Raw genomic sequence first — 20,832 nt, forward strand, 5'->3', positions numbered from 1 at the left:
TCCTTGAACTCTCTGAAATTAGTGTACAAATAAATTGGGTAAGTGCCCTTTGTTTTCAAGTGGGGTTTAAAATGCTTGTCAGATTCTAAAAAACGATCTAGCTTCCTCAAAGGGTTAATTTTAACTTAGAATTTAGTTTCAAGTCTTCGGTCTTCTTATTCAATGTTCTTCTTAACAGAACTTTAAAAATAATATTAAATAAGCAAAAAAATCCACCTGAAAGCATTTATATGTCATTTATTCTTTGGAAAACTTCACTTTGACTAGAGTCTAAGAACACAGTTGAAGACTTCTAGTTCTCAGATTTCTGACATGAGTGTTTGAAAATGTATATTTCAAAATTCCTAGACAGTCTCCCCAGCCAAGAACCCATCATTTTTGAATTAGGTATGACATATATAGGCACAGTCATTATAAATTCAAAAGCTGCTATAGTTCTGAGTGGCCAGTTCGAGAGAATTGCAATCTTGAGTCTGACTGACTTGTATTAGAATTTTGGCTCTGCCACTAACTACTAGCTACTAATTATAAACAAGTCACTTGAATTTTAGAAGTTTAGCAGTACTAGATTTTGAGGTCATTCTGAACATTATAGATAAAATCCATCCATGAATTCATATATGATATAAAATCTATGACATGATACTCAACACACCATAGGTACCCAAATAATTATATCTATTCTAACTTCTTGACTTTCTTGTTGACATAAAAAGTTGGGTTTTATTTTTTAGTAAAAAAAGGTTGGGTTTTAGTCCTGGTCAACAATGTTTTAAAAATTTCATTTAAATATGGCTTTTAAAGTGAAATGTTAATTATGATCCTACTAATAGCAAAAGAACACTGATAGCAATGAACAGTAATTACATTTTAGGGGAAAATACCTTTTTTTTTTAATCTGGGACTGAAATAATTAGATTGAAGTTATACTAGTTATAAGACATTACAATAAATACTCTGCTACTAATTGATATTCCTGGGTTTATAAGGAGTTGAAGATACATACAAAGATACCGAGGTAAGTAGATCACCTTTGGAATCAGAGATAGATGCACTTGACCTTACTTCTGCAACTACAGGGCTCTAATGTTTTTGGATCACTGATGATTTCCCATATTGTGACATTGCTTCAGGTTAGTTATGCCAATAGGAAATTAAATACTAAAATACAGTTTTGCATTATCTGTAGGTTAGCCCAATGATAAAATGGGTTTTTAGGCAAAATTATAAATCTAGACATTTGGATTCAAACCATGACTTTGTCAGAGACACATCGTCTATCAGTAGGAAAGCAGTGTGAATGAGTGAATGAGGTAGACCCATGCAAGCATGAGCTGAGGAATCAGAAGAGCTCACTTCCAACTTGAGCTCTAGTACTTATATATAATACAACTGTGTGTGTATATATATACACACACACACATATATATAGTAAAATAATGTAGTGTATACAGTAAATGATATAATTGATGAGATAGCTATATAGAGTTAATTTGTAGAAGTCAACTATAAAAGAGATTCCACTCATATGTGGAATTTAAAAAATAAAACAAATGAATAAACAAATAAGAAGTAGAATCAGACCTATAAACACAGAGAACAAACTGGTGGTTTCCAAAGGGAAGGGGGGGTTAAGAGGATGGGCAAAATGGGTGAAAGGGAGTGGAGATACAGGTTTCCAGTTATGGGATAAATAAGTCATGGGAATAAAGGACACAGCAAAGGGAATATGGTCAGTGATATTTTAATAGCATTGTATGGGGAAAGATAGAGGCTGCACTTGTGGTGCGCTAAGCATAACTTACAGAGAAATTGAATCAGTTGCATAAGATTTATGTTGTATACTTAAAACTAATATAACACTGTGTGTCAACTATACTCAAATTAAAAAATTAGAACAAAAATAAAGTTTTCAGCTGAGGAATTGACACTCAGAGAAGATGAGGTTAAGTGACAGAGCTATGACCCAAACCCAGATTTCCTTGCTTTTCTCATCTTTTGGCTTATCCATTTCTTTTTTCCTACTTTAGTAAAACTAATGAGAAACTTTGGATTCTATAAGATTAAACAAATTATATATTATTTTATGTATGTATAAGTATTAGTTTCCATTTAGTCTTTAACAATATTTACTTAAACCAGAAAAATAAATCCTATCACCTCTCTTCCTCAGGAATTACTGATGTCTCTTAAGGACAGCTTAAACATGGAGGGGTTGCCAACAGTAACTGGACTGTTCAAAAATTTGATTGTGTTTCCATACCTCTTGCTCTATAATTCAACAATTGTAAGCATTCCTGTAGTTGGAACTCTCTTGAATTTATTCTACATTTCCCCCAGCATAAATAAAATGACTGTGATTTGGAAATGTGTCATGAAATATCACTATTTTCACGGAATTCAATAAGCACACTCATGCTGACACACAATTCCCCATTCTTTCGTTTATTTCCCCTGCTATTGCTCAGCGGAAGTAGTAGAAAGGTTTTGCTCTAGGAAAAAAAGATAAAGATAATACGAATCACTGTGGCAACTTCCAGTTTTCCTTTATTGTCTGTCAGACCACTCTGCAAAGTTAACATGAAGAGGGACCAGCGCCACTGAGAGAACAGCAGCAGAAATGTGCAAACTAAAACCTTCCACTGAAGTCTTTTAAGTCATCACTACAGGTGGAACCTGAAACAACCATGTTAAATGTTCTAAATTGTGCATAAAGTCTCTTAACATTTAAATCCTCTTGAAAACTCTGGCTCTGTGTTATTAAAGCTCCCTTTATGCAAGAAGCCGGAGTTAGAGGTTCTGTGGTTACTATTCCTGTTGCCAGCATTCCTTTTCCAAGTTTAAGATATAGGATGATCATTTCCCCCCTTAAATATCTGCTGAGTAGGGCTTAGTCTAAGATAAAACGCTGTTCATGGTTGTAATCTAGATTAAAGCTCTCTATAGAGCCCCATAAACTTCAATTAAATGCTTCTAACCTTTTGCATAAGACTTAAAATTGAAAGACTTTGGTTTCTAGGTCAGCTCTAGATTTAGGGTGTATTTGTGAGCATAGAGCTATAAAAAGGCAGGTTTTAGTCTGATTCAAGTGCTTTTACTTTTGTACTGTAAAAATAGCATAGGAATGAAATGTACATCGTTTCCATCTATCATAATAAAGGGACAAGGAGGAATATTCTTTGTCCTTTGACATACTTTACTGTTAAGATGGTACAAAATAACAGGTTAAGGAAAATAATGATAAAGTGGGCAAAAGTACAGGCATGTAGTAATACTCAATGACCTGATTCCAAGTGGAAACAATGCTACAATATAGCAAAGGCAGACTGACAAGTTCTCCAGCCAAGATCATGCCAAGTAGGTTCTCAATTTACATTCATTTAATTTTTATAGTTTACCTATTTCACTAATGGAAAAAAGATTTCTCTCTTCCCCTTGTGACTTGGTTTAGTTTCTTATTAACTATGGAGTTGATTTAAGAGACTTGAGACAAGAAATTACTGGTTTTGTTTTTTGTTTTTTACATTTTAAAGTGGGATGCAAAGATAAAATGTAAATGCTATATGCTAATCCTCCACACATACCAATTACAGTTCTCAAACAGGACTTGAAGCAATTACCTGTGTGATACCATCCTACTTGAAGAACCAGCATTGATGAAATTTTGATAAACCTGATCAATTTTTTCCCATATGGAAAAAGGTTAACTCTTGAACTCCTAGTATCTTCAGTAGCCTCAAAAAGGAACTGTAACATTTTCCAAATGTAAAATTGATTGTGAGAACATTACAAAATATATCTATGCCACATAATACCATTTTGTGGTATGGCCTTGCTCAAATGCTGAAAGATAGTTCCTCCCCCCAAACTGGAAATAAATGTATTGGTTGCCTTAGGTGATCACTGGGGAGGTCTTTAAGCAGTGTCTCACTTTCAAATTAATTTTGTGTACTAAACGAAGAAGGTAGGACTTGTAGGGCCTGGTCAGAGCTATGAGAAAAAGTTATGTAGGTGTCATAGATAGATTTGGGAAGCAGAAAAAGTGAAAGATACTTGAACGACTGAAGATGATGTTTGAACTGCCAGGTTCTAAGAAGGACTGGGTCTGAAACTGGTATTATTTAATGTTTAATAAAACATCTGGAAGAGGGTAAGTGGTGAACTTTCAAGTATGAATTCAGGCCACAGAGCTTTTCTAAAGGATGCCAATGGGAATGATGTGGTATGTGGTAGTTGGTGGTCCAGGTTAGCTATTATGACAGAAGAAAGGATTTAAGTGACATGGTAAACTCTTTTCTAAGGACAGAAATGTGCTACCATAGCCAAAAGAAACTAACAAAATGCTGAGTGTTGAACATGAGCCCCTAATTGCTTTTAATATGCTACGTGAAGGGATTTATTGCTGGAAGGGCATGAATGGAAAATACTCTCCTCATGAACCCTTAGAAGAAGCTAGGTGTATTAGAAGGGTAATCCTCATCTTTTAGGAGCAACCATTCCCTCTGGAATGCACACCTTGCTACAATTGTGAGAGACAGATTACCAAGCAGTGTACAAATTAGCTGTACCAGATCTTTCCAATATGCTCAATTTTAATTAATCACCACACCATCAACTCCTAACCTTTAGACTGTCCCTACTGGCTATCCAGGTTTATTTATAAACAGGTCCCCTTACCCTCATTTAAAAATAACAGTCAATGATTATATTCTGATAAGCACCTGTTTATTTATAACCATCAGCAACCATTAGTAAAATGGACAACCTTGATTTTCTTCCCCTCCATAAGCATCAACTACATTATGAAATCTTTCACCTAGAGCCAAGCCAAGAATGTAATGAGAGATGCTTCTGTGTAATATAGTATTGGGGATTTCGTGTGCCCATTTATAGTATATTTATATGAGAAAGAAAATGTGAGAACAAATGATACCTGAATCTTAATTAACCTTCCATAGATAGCGAAAAACCTAGCTAGAACTGTATTTTCATGCAAACCCTTAAACTCATGAAAATAAAAGTATAAACAATGTCTGAATTTCCTTACCTTCTATTGCTGATAGGAGAACCCGGGAATGATCATATGCAATTACATTTGCATATCTATTCTTTGGTTTGTTTACTTCCAAGTTTGAATGTTCCCATGTGAACTGCTGGCCAGGGTCAATTGACTTTAAAAGAAAAACAGCACACACACACACACAAAATCAATACTTGATAACACCGATTATAGGCATTTATCACAAGTAAGAAACATGATTCAAAAAGAAAAGTCTGAAGCCACACTTCATCAAAGATGACGCTAGCTATGAAGCTGAACACTACCATAACCAGCAAAACATGAAATGATTAATCATAGTAAAAAACAGTGATAGTCATCAACATTGATTCAAATGAAAAAAAAATCAATATAGATGTTCCGTGAATATTGGAAAGGCAGGGTTTTTAAAATTGTTTTACTTTTCCATTTCCTTCTCTGCAGCTGTAGTTTACAAGTTTTCTAGTTCAATATTCCTTCTGGTTCTGTGAACATTATTTTATCTTGATTATTCTCCCTCCTCTTTCCTGTCAGGACCTAACCTCAGTCTTCAAATTTACTGATCATTCACTGACTTCACTGGGCACAGGCTTTGCTATTCTTTCTTCATTTATAGTTTACAACTTGAGGGCAACTTAAAATTGTGCCTGTTTCTCCATAACACACAATGACCAGTATCACAAGGTAATTTGTACAATTCAAATAGTTAAGAAAAATGGTAAAGAAAGGAGGAAGTTGGTTACATCTAATAATCATCTTCAAATATCAATTTATGAACCAGTGCAGATAGGATCTACTTGCCTTTCTATTTATTTCCTATTTATTGTTATATGTTACATTTACAAAATTTCTTTCTTTTTACTCTCTATTTTAAACTTATTTTTTCTGATTTTTAATGACTTTTTTTGATACCTTCATTCAAACTATTGTTCAATAACCTAAAATAAATATTGCAGAGATATAAAATAATATATGCAATTTTATAGGTAAAGCAGAACCATTATTTTGAGACTGAATTCCAGATTTGATTACAAAACTCTGAGGGATTTCTTAATTTCCTGCAATTTTATGGAAATCAAAATATCTTTTCTTTGATCATAGGACACTGACACTTTTTAAAGACATAATTTCATGGTATATGGAAACATGAGTTCAGTAATTACATAAACATGATTTGAAATGATTAAAGTCAAGTTTTCAGAAATAATGATAAATTGGGTTTATATACAAGTAAAATTCTTTAAAAAAGTAAAGACACTATGTTACATTAATAGAATTTTTAGCAGTAGTTTTTGATCCCAGGCATTTACCATGCTTGAATGTGTATATGTAGAACTGGAAAGTAAAACATATCCAACAGCTGTTACAATATTAAAGATGTGTATATTTTGTGTTTAATAGGGATAGTAAAACTCACAAGTGTAAAGAGTCAACCTATTAACCTCCATGAATAACCTCCAAACATACTAAAATTCTCAGCAGGATAGACTGCAGTCTCTAATTTACTAAAGATTATAAAACCCCTTTTCTTTTCTTAGTCTATGCTAAGCCAGATATAAATAGTCATCATTGAACAATATTCTGCAAAATAATTATCCATGCTTCAGAGTCTAAAGAATAATAAAATTAGGGGTCTTTCTAGTTTCTTCTTCCAGGGAAGCTCATCATCTCCCTTGTGGAGTGGACTTCTCTCCAACTATCTGGTGATCTGAAACATGCAGGTGACTGGGTGGAAGCCTTAAGTCAACCTTGAACCTTCTCCATACAAAGCGGCTTTATTTGGTGAGCAGGCCTTACTTTAAAATTTTCTTACATCGGCCCCAAATCTACCAGCTTACTGCCACTCCCTCAATCCAATCCTTCAGTTATCTGATGTCTGCTTGAACTCTCCATTTGAACTCTCACTCTAACGCACTCTTCATACCAAAGTAACATTCCTGAAACTCAGCTCTGGACGGGTTCGGCTCCTGCTTAAGAACTTCCACCGGCTCGGAGTGACCTATAGCTTAGATTCTAAAGTCCTTAGCCACAGTCCTACCTATACACCTTTAGTCATCTTTGCATCTACAAAGACGGCTCAATAAATTATGGTTCAACAGATTTCCTTAAATGAAGTGAAATGATCAATAAATGTTCTCAAGAAGAGTTCATAAAGAGAAATTGTGGAGTAATTCTCCCATGTAACATGGGAGTTAAACAACAGACTGTGGAAACTGCAAGGTATAGTGTACTAAAATTAAAGCTTTAGCACTCATTATCATATGGTTTAATAGTAAAGTATGTGATCCTGAAATTACAACTACCAGTGATACCCCACTTTACACTGAGGAGCACTGCTGAGTACATAAGCTTCTTACACATTCTGCTGTAAAATATCCCAAGAGCTCCTAGGCTCACTGACGTACAGTGCTTTGGTGGAAGATATTACTTCCTTTGATGGCCTTGTTCTTTAGACTAAGATCACTCACAAATGTGTAAAGTGGCATGCATTTAATGAGACTAATGAAATTGCATCTCTTAACACATCACTGTTAACTCATGTCCATTTCCACTCTCCCCATATATCCCCAGCCTTCTGAATGCTTGATTTGATACTTTCATTGAAGAGTTTAAAAAGTCATGGAAACATGAGTTTTATGTCACATGTGTTAATATGTTCAGGCTTAGAGGATGACCCATGAGAAGACCTCTAAGTAACAGGATAATTATAGTAGCTGCTGGGTCATGCAGTATCCTCTTTAATTTTCACAAATGTTATGAGGTATATATTGTTATTTTCCAAGACAAGGAAATTGAAGTAAAGAAAGATTAACTCAATAAATCTTACTGTGGGTCTTCTCTCTGGCAGCCATCATGTGATTTGGTGGTTAAGTAATTTGCTCACACAGCTAGACTCATACATTCACCCTAAAACCCAGGTCTGTGTGATTTCAAAGCCCAGCTGATGATTAACAGCTGGTAATTACCAAGGCATGATGCTACCTATCCTGAAGGCCACTGAAAAACAAGGAAGCCCAACATGTGAAACACACTTAAACATAACTATCCTTTATCTTGCCAGTCCAAAAGGTTTTTCTTCCCAACTGATCATCCTCTGTCATTCTGGGGCAATTACATAAGAAATCAAGTTTTAGAAATGAGGTTGGCTTCACATGAATGATGAAACAGATGGGTTGCAGTTTACATTTATACTCGTTTTACACGGATCAAACAAACATTGATTAAATAATGCTTAACTGTCTTCGTGCAACACATACTCATCTATCTGTATCTACCTGTCTGACCAAACGTTTAACAATACACAGCATAGGTCATTATTTTGGAACTTGTCAGAAAGTCGAGAGCGGTAAACTCAGTAAGGAATAACAACTACTGGAAGTAGGTGAGGTATAAGATGACCTTTTCTACTGTGAAAAAATAAAACTGGTTGAGGAAAATCAAATTTCAGTTGTCCATGTTAATGAGGCAAAGGTATCATGAATGAATAAGAGCTTAATTCTCAAAACACACTTTTTTTTTGTTTTTAAGATTTATTCATTTATTTGTGTGTGTGAGAGAGAGAGAAAGAGGGAGAGAGAGAAAGAGAGCATGCATTAGCAGGAGGGGCAGGGAGAGAGAACCTCAAGCAGATGCCCTGCTGAGCACAGAGCCCAATGAGGGGCTCGATCTCACAATCCTGAGATTATGACCTAAGCCTAAACCAAGATTCAGATGCTTAACCAACTTCTTCTGTGTTTTTATGGTTTTTGGTTTTTTGTTTGTTTGTTTGCTTGTTTGTTTGTTTGTTTTTGTGCAGGTGCTGGTGCAGTTGTTTTGCCTCTTTGTGTGCTGGTCTCTCTTGCTGAGACCCTCTTAAGAAGAATAAAATGGCAACATAGAGAAAGAAGAACGCAGGTCTGGAGAAGTTGAGTTCCACTCTAATCTCATATTTTTGGCCAACCCAACATGACCATGCATCTTCCTACTATCAAGTTGAGCTGATACCACCCAAACACTATTCAAAACAATTTGAAATAAGCACCCTTGTTCCTAGTGGATTCAATTTCTTCCTACTGTTGGCATTTGGTTTTCCTAAGCCTGACTCTCAGATATCTCTTCTCATCCTTTCAACTGTATATGTCCAAACAACTTTTGGTAAGATATTCCCTTCCTTCCCAGAATTCAATCCCAAATTCTACCCTCACAAGCTAGAATCCTGTTCAAGTTTTCTGTAGCTGCCCTGGAGGAACATTTGCAAGTTAGAAATAAAGCAAGCTAGATGTATTCAACCCAAATTTGATTAATAGACTTTTTAAAAATAAGCTATATGGCACTTGTACATTGCATTGTCGCAGAATTAATAAACAAGAATACTACTTCTTTATGTTTCTTTCTGTTTCAACAAGGTCCTTGAATGTACTGGATAAAGAGTATGTAGCACCTAAACTTTCCAGAAATATCAAACCATGTTACTTTGTTTTCCTATCTACACAGGTGGCACATGACACACTCCCCCTCCAACCCCAATACCTGCCACTTAATCATTCTAATTTTAACAGATCTTCAACTCAATGGCTTTGCCTTACTGAGAATGTGACCACAGAAAAAACTCCCTGTAATTTAAAGAAGAAAAGGAAAATATTGAGTAGTCAGCTGCTAATACTAAATACTTTGCATTTATGTATCTTTAACTTGATGGTCCGAAAATTCTAATTTTTTAACCAACTAGAACTCTGTCTTAAGATAGGTAAGTGGAAAAAATAAGTAAATGGAAAAAATAAGCTATATATATATGCATATATACACACATATATATATGTGTGTGTGTATATATATATATACACATATATGTGTGTGTGTGTATATATAGATATATGATGTACTTATAATTCTGCACCATATTCTTGATAAAATGCCAGATTTAAAATATATATTTAAGGGATGCCTAGGTGGCTCAGTCAGTTGAGCAGCTGCCTTCGGCTCAGGTCATGATCCCAGCATCCTGGGATCGAGTCCCACATCGGGCTCCTTGCTCCACAGGGAGCCTGCTTCTCTTTCTACCTCTGCCCGCCACTCTGCCTGCCTGTACTCTCTCTGTCTCTCTGACAAATAAATAAATAAAATCTTTAAAAAAAATAAAATATATATTTATATCCAATAGTTACAGTAACACATATCACATCTACTGTTTTCTTTGTGCTTCACATATGTTAACTAATTTTATCTTCACAAAGAACCTAGAAGTACCATTATTATCACCATTCTGCAAGTGAGGAAACTGAGATGCAGAGAAATTAAAAAACTTTCTCAGGGTCAAACAACTGGTAAGCTCTGCTGGGGGCCCAGGTATTCTGGACCGCAGCCTGAATGCCTGGCTGCCATATTGTGCTTTTTCTCTGGCCAAGTTTGAGAAGATTTCTTGATTGTTTAACATAGATCTTTCCATTATTCTCTTGAAACATGAGAGGCTTGGAAACAAAAATCTCTATGGCGCTTCTAATTTATACTTATAATTTTAAACTCAAAATAAGGGAGTGCTCATAAATCTGCACATCACACTACAGTCACTGTGTAAAATTACATCCAGTGACTGAACTTTTTGGTAAAGCTAAAGCCATCAAGTTAAAGCAAAGTCCTTTCAATATGGTTCTGCAAAATTTCAAGTTCTCTACCAAGAAGAAAAATATAATTCATATGTGCAAACTCCCCATAGTACTAGTTGTTCTGTGTCCCATTTCTCCTCACTCTACCAAGAAAAAAACCTCAAACTATTCCCTTTAGAAACTCATCAAAGAGAAACCACAAAAAAGCTGTATCCTGTTTTTGTGTGTTTTAAAACAACTAACAAAAAGTTAATTATATAGAAGGAATAGACCAGCTACTTGACTAGGCAAACTATGGGTCAGACTAACCATCCTTTTTACTGGGAATTGAACTTTTAATGACCTTAACCTCCAGAGAAACACTATCGTTCCACAGAGTTCCTAATGAGTAGGCTCATTTACTCCTTAGTGTGGTTTGCACCCACATACTTTCAAACCCTTTTTTGAGGTTTAGAAAAGCAATTTGCCATTGACCGTATTTCTGCAATGAAGCCTTTTTAAATTCTCATTCATTCATATTCTTTCTCTCCAAGATTGAAAATGGTAAATTAATATGTATCCATTTGAAAAAGACCCACGTTTGCATAGTTGAGAAGGGCTATATTTTGCACAATTAGCAAAGGCCTGCAATTGGCATAATGAGTACTTTCTTCAAAGAGAAGAACATGCCTTTAGTTGAATCCAATGATGCTTTCAGAAGTAGAATGTGAGGAAGGAGTGGAAAGTAGGATCATGAGCAAAGTTTGGAGGTCAGAGCCTGAGTCCCAGGTGCTGGCTTTCTCTTTGACCATGGTTAGCTTTGGCACTCTGATTGCTCTGTTCCCTTTTTTCTGTTAATGTCTTCCCAGTGTCAGGTTGGTGCCCTCATCTTCTCTCTTCTCCTTTACCAAATTAGTTACCAAAACTTCCCAAGTCTTTTTCTATAAAAGTATCTCTGGTCTAGGCCACAATTAGAATCTGGAGGACTGAAATAAGGACTTTTCAAGACTCTCAGTGTTAACTAATGAATACATATGGGAGTTCTCCATATTTAAGTGGAAAGATGAACAACTTATAAATGTACAACGCTTGCAAAGGCATTAAGACATTTCAATCAGGTATTTTTATATACAATATTTTTTTTCTTCAAATAAGTGATAAAATTGTATCAGCTTATCTGTTGTCTAGTGGTTTGATTTGCAACCCCAATTATAACATATTACGTAACAAATAGTTATAGAGGAGTATCTGAAGTAATAATTTATTTACATTAGAATTGATATGTAGAGAAGCAAAAAAGAGACTCTATAGTCATTATAAACCAGTCAGCCATATGAGATGAGTAAATATCTGAGGCAACCAGTTGATGAACATTTTTTTTTTCCCCTAAACAATATCTTGGCACTAAGAATGAGTTAGCTTATCTCTTTGAGAATTCCATTTACTCCTAGAAGTATAGTTAACTTTGTCCTAATTTATCATAAATTCAAAATGACAAAAAACAATAATGCAACAACAACAACAAACACTAGATTCTTTTTCAATTCCGTAGGACAATGCTGGAATGCAGAGAAGCTATTTTACTACTTTCTATGTGCGACTGGAAAAAAATGATTTTTGACAGATCTTTTCAAACAAGAGTTCAGAAGAGAACATACAACTTTGAGATCTGAAGATTTAAAAGGCCAGATTTTTTATTATACTCTCCTTTTTAATGTGCCTCAACATTTTCCTAGATAGTACTGAATGTAGAAAAGAAAAATTCCTAGTTCCCAAAGGCAATGTTCTAGAAGAATGATGGCAGTGATAACTTGAATCCCAATGTTTCAGTTTTTTGCTATTTATCTCCTCTATTGAATTAAAGTATGTAATAAGAAAGTGATATATAGAATTATAGCTGATGTTCCTAAAGACTAGAGCTTCATGGATAATCATTTTTACAAATATAATTCACAGGCTAGGATTTCTGATGTTATTTGGTAAAGCAAAAAGAATTAAAAATTTTCCAGACAGTTTGAGGCAAGAAAATGTTATTAAAATTTTATTAAACTGCTCTGATTAAGGAGATAAAGTTGACTGAATTGATAGAAAGTAATTATAGTGTTTATAAAAAGAACTGTGTATAGGTAACAAATAAAATTATCTATTGATTGCAATCTATGCACAGCATTAAGCTGAATAAATTCACATGGCATCCTTTCTTTTCTGTGAACAACAGGGCACTAGATTCTGGCTCCAAATTAACAAGATGAATGCATTAATTCCTCACCATTCTGTAAATGCTGCCACGTTTGTATTGACCCAAAGGTATTACTTAAAATAATACATATAAAACACCTGATGCAAAGTTCTTGGTTAAAGAATGGAGGATGTTTTTCTTTTCCTGTCTTCATCCACTGACTTGTATGAGAACATCCTGATTTAAGATAATCTCGGTGTCCAAGGAATGTCTGCTTACTCCCTGATGCTAAGTGAATCGATTTCCTTTGACAATGAAGCATAAAACTGACACAATTGTCAGTTAATTTAGGCAAAGAAATACACTTCTGCCCTGCCACTTGTTATGTAACAATATATTCATCTATATAGTTTGGAAACTGATCTACTTTTCTGGGGTAGATAACCACCACCACCACCACCACCACCAGAACACAAATAACCACATATATTTCTTGGTTTTCCATTTCATTTGAGACCTGACAATTCAGAAATACAGTGAAAAAGTAGACTCAAAAGCAAAACTAACTGAGGTCCCCGGGTGGTACATTCGGTTAAGCATCTGATCTTGGTTTCAGCTCAGGTCCTGATCTCAGGGTCATGAGATTGAGCCCTGTGTAGAGCTCTGTTCTCAGTGTGGAGTCTGCTTGAGATCCTCTCTCCCTCTGCCCCTCCTTCCATGTTCTATTTCTCTCTCTCTAAAATAAACAAATCTATGAAATCTACCCATATTTCATATTTCACAGAGCTTCATTTTGAATGAATAATTAAAATTTAAAAAAATGTGAATGAAAAGAGTGGTTTTGTGATTGTTTATGCCTTCTATTATAGCAGCATTTCATAAATAACAATATAAGGGAAATAAATCATCTTGTTTTTGAGCATTTGATCAGTTGAGTTTTAAGTGATAACATTATTTTTTCTTTATCACCTATACAGATTTAGAACCTAATTTTAAAACACTAATATTTCCCTCATTTTACTCTACACTATGTATTTTAGGCTTTCAGTATTACCTTGCTGCTATTTAATTAAAATTTTGTTAAAACTGTTTCTTCTCCCAAATTTGTTTTCAGATGGGAAAGGAAAAACAGATGAGTTTCCAAACTGAAATATGAATAATTTCCTGTTCAAAGAATAAAACTTTTGCATCTGAAATGAAATGAAAAAAAATGACACTTCCTCTAAGTCTTTGATGGAATACAGAAAATCTGAAATAATCACTTAAAAATATTCCCCTACCTCATCCTATCCTCAAAGGTATTTAGTGTAACTATCTGGATGAAACACACTGAGATTCTACCTGTGTTTTTTGGATACAGTGTATCTTTGGATATGTATACGCTATGTAATATATGTATATATACACATTTATATACTACAAACCCCTTACTGTTAATATCATTAGTCCTTATTGGTAAGGACACAGTATAATGTACTAAATATAGGCTTCTAATTAAAGAAGATACACAGATTGATCATTACTATTTATACCCATGGTGTCCGAGTAGCTTAGAAAGTATTTACAACTTAAAGTGTCATGTTTACTTTCTTCTATGTTACATGTTGCAAGCAAACAAGAAAGGCTAGGACAAATTAACACAATCTAGAATTTTAGAGATATTTCTAAACTAAAAGATTAATTTCAGAGATTAATTTGTTTTGTTGAAATGTATATTCATTTCATAATGTAAAATTAGACAATTACAGATAAAATATATTAGAAAAATGTCCATACTTTGATAATTTTATATACTTGAACTTTGGGGAAAAAAATGGAATCACTTGAAGATATCACTACAGGGACTGTAATTCATCTGATGTTGTATACTCAGTGTTTAGCCTATAGTTGATTTAAAAATGTATTTATAGGGACGCCTGGGTGGCTCAGTTGGTTAAGCAGCTGCCTTCAGCTCAGGTCATGATCCCAGCGTCCTGGGATCGAGTCCCACATCAGGCTCCTTGCTCCGCGGGGAGCCTGCTTCTCCCTCTGCCTCTGCCTACCACTCTGTCTGCCTGTGCTCGCTCGCTCTCTCTCTAACAAATAAAAAAAAAAAAAAAAAATAAATAAATAAAAATGTATTTATAGAATGAATGACTGAAAAGCATTATAGGCAGTATATATGGCAACAGTGACATTTATCCTAGAACCTTAGAAATAGTTAAATAAGTTTCCCTGCTGAACATGTAACTATTAAGTAAACATATATTGGAATAGATCAGAGATATATAAAATATTTTTAAATAGTCAGAATGGCTTCCAGGCTCACACTTGTCTGAAACCTGATTCATGATAAGAGGCCTCTTGGAATTTGGCACATTTGAAATTCTTTCTAAGTGAACAGGTATTATTATTATTATTATAGCCTTCCATGCTATAATTTCCAACTTTTATATATCCACTCACTATTCTGAAGTATCACATAGGGACTGTTTGCCAGGAAACAATCTTATATACACCACATTACCAAATTTTCTGGACATACCACCTATGTGTGGATACAGTTAACCATTTTAATACAGTGGATTTTTCTTTTATTTGGGGAGGTTGTTTGTTTTAACAAATGTGCTCCTCAGAGGTCTCAAGTCCATTTGTTGGCCTTTGTGGCAGAGGATGGGAGTGTCCTAATCAGATGGAAGGATAAACAGCCAAAGATTCAGCTCTGGCATAAGGTTTACATTAGAAGGGGTAGGAGGTACATTCCAGTTTACCCCCTTGTCCCAGTTTCATTATCAAAGCACCATCTTCCAAAGTGTCCCAATTTGGGCAATACATTATAAGGTTAGAGTAGGCTCTAACTTCCTTGTATCCATATCTATATCTTGGGTCCTAAGTGAGCTTTATGATACAGAGACTTATAACCATCACAGCCAAGTGAGCACATACATGCAGAAAGAGAACAAGAGAAAGACAGACAGTAAGTTCATTTACAAACTCTACCACATGGACAGGTGGGTGGGGAAAAGTAAAGACAGCAATTTCTGCAGAACAACACCTGTCTCCACTTATCGACTCTGCTGCTGTAAGAGTGGAATAAAGCCAGAATGCAACAAGGTGGTTGGCCTGAAACATTGAATCTTGTTCAATGTTTCTATGGAGCCGCACAGAAGAGAGATAAAGGAAGAGACAGACATATGACTCTTAACACACATTTACCCTGTTCTCTATGAAAGTAGCAATTTAGCCTATTCAAATTATATATATTTTTTTCTTTTCTGGGGCAGGGTGGAGACTGGAAAGAATGTGGTGGTGCAGAAACTGGTTGGATGTGTGTTCAGTTGCAGAGGAAAAGAGCAAAATTAAAGAACTGACCTTATGCATTGATAATTCTATGAAAAAAATCTTTAATCTTTTGTCTAATAAACATTTTACATTTAAAAATTATTACTGAAATATTAAGTAGAATCATGCTATAATTTCTTTCCTTTTTTAAATTTTTTAACACTCTGGAAATGGAACCATAGACTTATTCTGTTGCTTGAGTATTACACAATTCAATCATCAAACATGTCTTAAGTATAACATGTTCTAAAGTATTAGAACATATATTAACATATCTTTTAAAACTATATCTAAATTAACATCTCTAAAAAAAAGCTAGGTCAGTCAAGAGGAGAAAATAACTCATAGACACGCAGAAAAGGGAGGATCAGAAAGGATGATGAACATGACTACTTGATCGTCTCATAGAGATGACAGCATCCAGTCATCACAGCTTGACAACATGGCCATTGACATCACACACCTATGAAAGTGGGCTCTTTAGGACCCCATTACCTCTCAGATTTACAAAGGTAAGGATCAGGTCCTGGAGTAAAATGACCATATCAAGGTGCTTTCACGGTCTGGAGGTCTGGCCTGTGATCTCTTTGCCTTCCCCAACTGACTCAACTTCATCCCACCATGTACATTCTTCAAATTCATCATCTCCTGGAATTAGACTTTGGCCATTCTGTCAGGCACTAAACTCTGCCTAAAAGCTTTGAAAGTGAAAGACATGTCTTTCTCCTGGACAAATGTTTGGAGCAGTCACTATAGAACCATGACAACAGTGGGGGAACAAAAGGAAATAACCTTATTATTACAGGACACTGCTTAAACAACTTGGAGTAAGAAAAACCTATGAAGCTGTTGAAACTGTGTATCTACTGACATAAAGACACCTACTTTTACTGTTAAAAAAGAAATTAAAAGGACATTATTAAAATATAGACATATTTTTGTATATATATGAATATATATACACACATATGTACATAAACCTAGAATATCATATATCAATGCTATCAGCATTTATGTTTGAGATGCATAGACTGAAAATGTTAAATTAATTAAACAAGAATGCTATTAGACTGAGGGGGCTCTAATGCTGTGGTGGCCTCTGGAAGCAAACCAAAATCTAAGCCTGTACATGCTTCAAGATTACAAAATCAAAACAACCCGTCATAAACAGCCAACTAAGCTTTAAGCTACAGCCAATCAATAATTTCCCTTCTTTGCTTCCACACTTACTTTATATGAGTTTTTGCCCTGGATCCTGTTGGCAGACTGCTCCTAAACACTTCTGGTTTGATGCTGCCCAATCTGAATCTGAATCAATTTTTGCCCAAATAAACTCTTAAAATATTTAACATGGCTCAGTTTATCTTTTTTTTTTTTTAAAGATTTTATTTTTTTTAAGTAATCTCTACACCCAATGTGGAGCTCAAACTCACAACCCTGAGACCAAGAGTTGTATGCTCTACCAACCGAGCCACCCAGGTGCCCCTCAGTTTATCTTCTAACAAAAATTATTTTAATAGTTTGTACTGTTATCTGTGTTCTTTAATTTTTCAGTTTGTGAATATTGTACTACTTTCCAAAAATGAGGGCAAACGGGAGCTGCAGGACACTTCCCATCTGCACATTTGACTTCTTGTCATGTTAGATGCAGAGGACACAGATTATAGGATCCAACACTCTGGAGGGCAGTTTGTGAAATCCATGTCAAGGTCTGCACCTGGCTTCTCTGGCCATCTAGAGACAAAGCTCAGTGTAGATTTATGACCAGGAAAAAATATTGAAAGAGCCAACGCTAAATTAGATTGTCTCCCTCTAACCTTATCAAAGAATGGTACTGAGAAGTAATCAGGTTAAATTACTTCTGATTTTGATGATAATGATGATGATAATGATGAGTGCATCATCATTATGCACTGAGTCTCATGCACAGTGATTCTTAAAACAAATTTAGGTGGATAGTCTTGTCTTCATACTAGAAATGCAGAAACCGAGGCCTTGAAGAGTTAAGACACTTCCCACAAATCATGCTGGTAGTCCATTAAAGCTGTGGAACTGGGATGTGAGTCCAGAGCTCTCTGACTTTGGACTCTGAGTTCTTAACTACTATACTCTAACACATGTATATTAAATTACAACTTTACATTTACTTTCATAAAGTTCAATTCCTTACTTCAAAACTGTAAACAGAAAGGAAAATAGATTAAAGACCAGATGTCTGTCAGTTTGGTTTAATGACACATTAATCCCAAAGTACTTTCCACTTCCAATTTTTTTTTTTTTAATGAAAACCAGCCATAACTTTCTTATAGTTAGATTTTAACATGCTTCTTATTAAAAAAAAAAAAAAAAGGAGTGGGATCTTAAGTATCATCCTTACCCTATATAATTGGGAACAATTAGGACAGGGATTTCAATCTCTCTCATTTCCACCCTCACTACCATACCACCTCTCCTACCCCCACTTCAACCCCCGAAATTTTGCAGGAAAAGAGAGAAAGCTGATATGCCTTCATTTCTTGGAACTGAATAGCCACAACAGAGCAAAGGGTAGAGTAGTATTGACAGAAACCACTGAGAATGGTGAGAGACCAATAACTCATGAATTACAAGTCTGCACTAACAGATTTAATGACTATCCTAATGGTTTAATGGATGGCACTTTAATAGGATTTCTAGTACAATCCTTCTGAAAGCGTGTCTTCAATAAATCTGTCATTAACAAAGAGCTGAATTGCTTCACCACATAACTATAGTTTACGGAATCTGAACATAACAAAATGATGGCAGTTGTCATCCTGTATTACCAGTCTGGTCTCCAGTATTCTGTTCACTATTGTGAAAGAGACAGTTACATGCTCAAAATGTATGTTGCCAGTGAAAGAGTCATATTTATACTTAAAGAATGCAGTAGGTATTAAACAAAATACAACAGAAAGCTCACAATAATCAGTTTATGTGCACAAAGACAAAAGTAGAAACAATGACTGTAATCCAAACATATAGGTGTTTGTGAACACTGAAACTTGAAAGACTCACAGAGTTCTCTTTGAAATAACGCATCAAATTTTGGGTGTAATGAGATTTGGAATGTCCATAGCACTTTCTACATTCGTCTCATATTTGTTTATGTTGTCTCATTTCCTATACTAACTTAAAGTTCTTTAAAATCAGAGCTTGCCATATTGTGTCCTTCCGTGTGCACACCTCCTCAATATAAATGTTGAACTGGCTAGTCAGTCTTAGTGAATATTCCTAAATTCAAGCTGTTGGCTCCCCACCTCTTTCTTAAAAGATTATATATTTATTTATTTAGAGAAAGAGCAAGAGTAGGGGGAAGGGCAGAGGGAGAGGAGAGAGAGAATCTCAAGCCGACTCCAAGCTGAGCACGGAGTCTGACATGGGGGTTGATCTTATGACACTGAGATCATGAACTGAGCTGAAATTAAGAATCAATGCTTAGCCCAGTGAGCCACCCAGGTGTTTCCCCACGGCTCCTTTTTAATCTGTCGAAGTCAGAGGTTCTCAATTTTTACTTTTTCACGCTGGAATACCTCATGTCTGGAGAGAACGTTCTTATCCTTTCTGTTTTTCTATATCCTAGCTTTCTTTCAAGGTTCAGCTTAAATTATATTGTTCTAATGCACTCCTACCTAGAGACCTCTCCCACACTTTCAAATGTACCCACTATCATTGGGCATAGTGTGGAGCACCCATTTCACAGCTAACTTTAGTCTTGTAACATTTCCTCATTTAATGTTATTTAAAATCACTATAACTTTTCTTTTCATTTGATAATTTCTTAATTCCCCAACCATAATGTAAGTTCCTGAATAAAATACAGTCTACTATGTATCTTTGTAGCCTATAAAACTGTGGGCCCAATCCAGGTGCAAATAACATATATAGATGTTATTTTAATAATTTCAGATTTCTGTCTCATTTTCCAAGAATGTCTTTTGAAATTGGGAAACTCACTTCTTCTGTAATTATACTTTCACCCCCTGATTAATAATGCTGAATCTTAAAATATAAACAAAATTTTGAACCTGATGGTAACAGAGTAATGCATTCTTCAGATTATCTTCCCTAATAATGTTATAAATTCATTGGCTTCACTGCAATTTATATTGATTATCAAGACTACTGAAAATAACTCAGTGCCAAGCTATAGTTCATTAAGGTTTCACAAATTGAATAAGGCCTAGAGTATGTTAGAGGAATAAAAATATCCCTTCTCAGAGCCAAAGTTGGAAAATTTTAAATCAATATACCCTTACAAGCTCTATATATATGTCTATTTACAAGTAATGCTATATAAAAATGACTCTTTTTTCAAAATTGAAAATATTATCAATCAAGCTATCCAATAAAAGTAAAATAAATGGAATTTTATTCCAGAAAATAAATATAATTATGTTTGTGTTCATTTTCTTTCATATATATTTTCATATATCTTTTGTTTATTAAGGATAATCATTAGATTATAGTTCTAATTCTCCTTATACAGCATAAATCTTATTTATTCCAATTTGGGGGTATACTTCAATAATTTAATGAGATAGCAAAGAAAATACAAAGAGGCCAACCATCTTATAAAGAGCAATATGGTAACAAATATAAAAAATGTGTTCTGGGGCACCTGGGTGGCTCAGTGGGTTAAGCCGCTGCCTTCGGCTCAGGTCATGATCTCAGAGTTCTGGGATCAAGTCCCGCATCTGGCTCTCTGCTCAGCA

General features: G+C 35.0%; 1 protein-coding gene across 1 annotated transcript in view; it reads right to left on the reverse strand.

The window, feature by feature from the left end:
* Nucleotides 1-20,832, reverse strand: part of PTPRD (protein tyrosine phosphatase receptor type D) — a 401,932-nt gene that overhangs the window by 72,134 nt on the left and 308,966 nt on the right. Inside the window, exon 22 of the mRNA XM_080820332.1 lies at nt 5,048-5,171. Within this exon, the coding sequence (XP_080676458.1) occupies nt 5,048-5,171 (124 nt within the window). The remainder of the gene's footprint in view (nt 1-5,047; nt 5,172-20,832) is intronic.

The sequence above is a fragment of the Martes martes genome (assembly GCF_963455335.1).
Source record: "Martes martes genome assembly, chromosome: 12".
NCBI lineage: Eukaryota > Metazoa > Chordata > Mammalia > Carnivora > Mustelidae > Martes > Martes martes.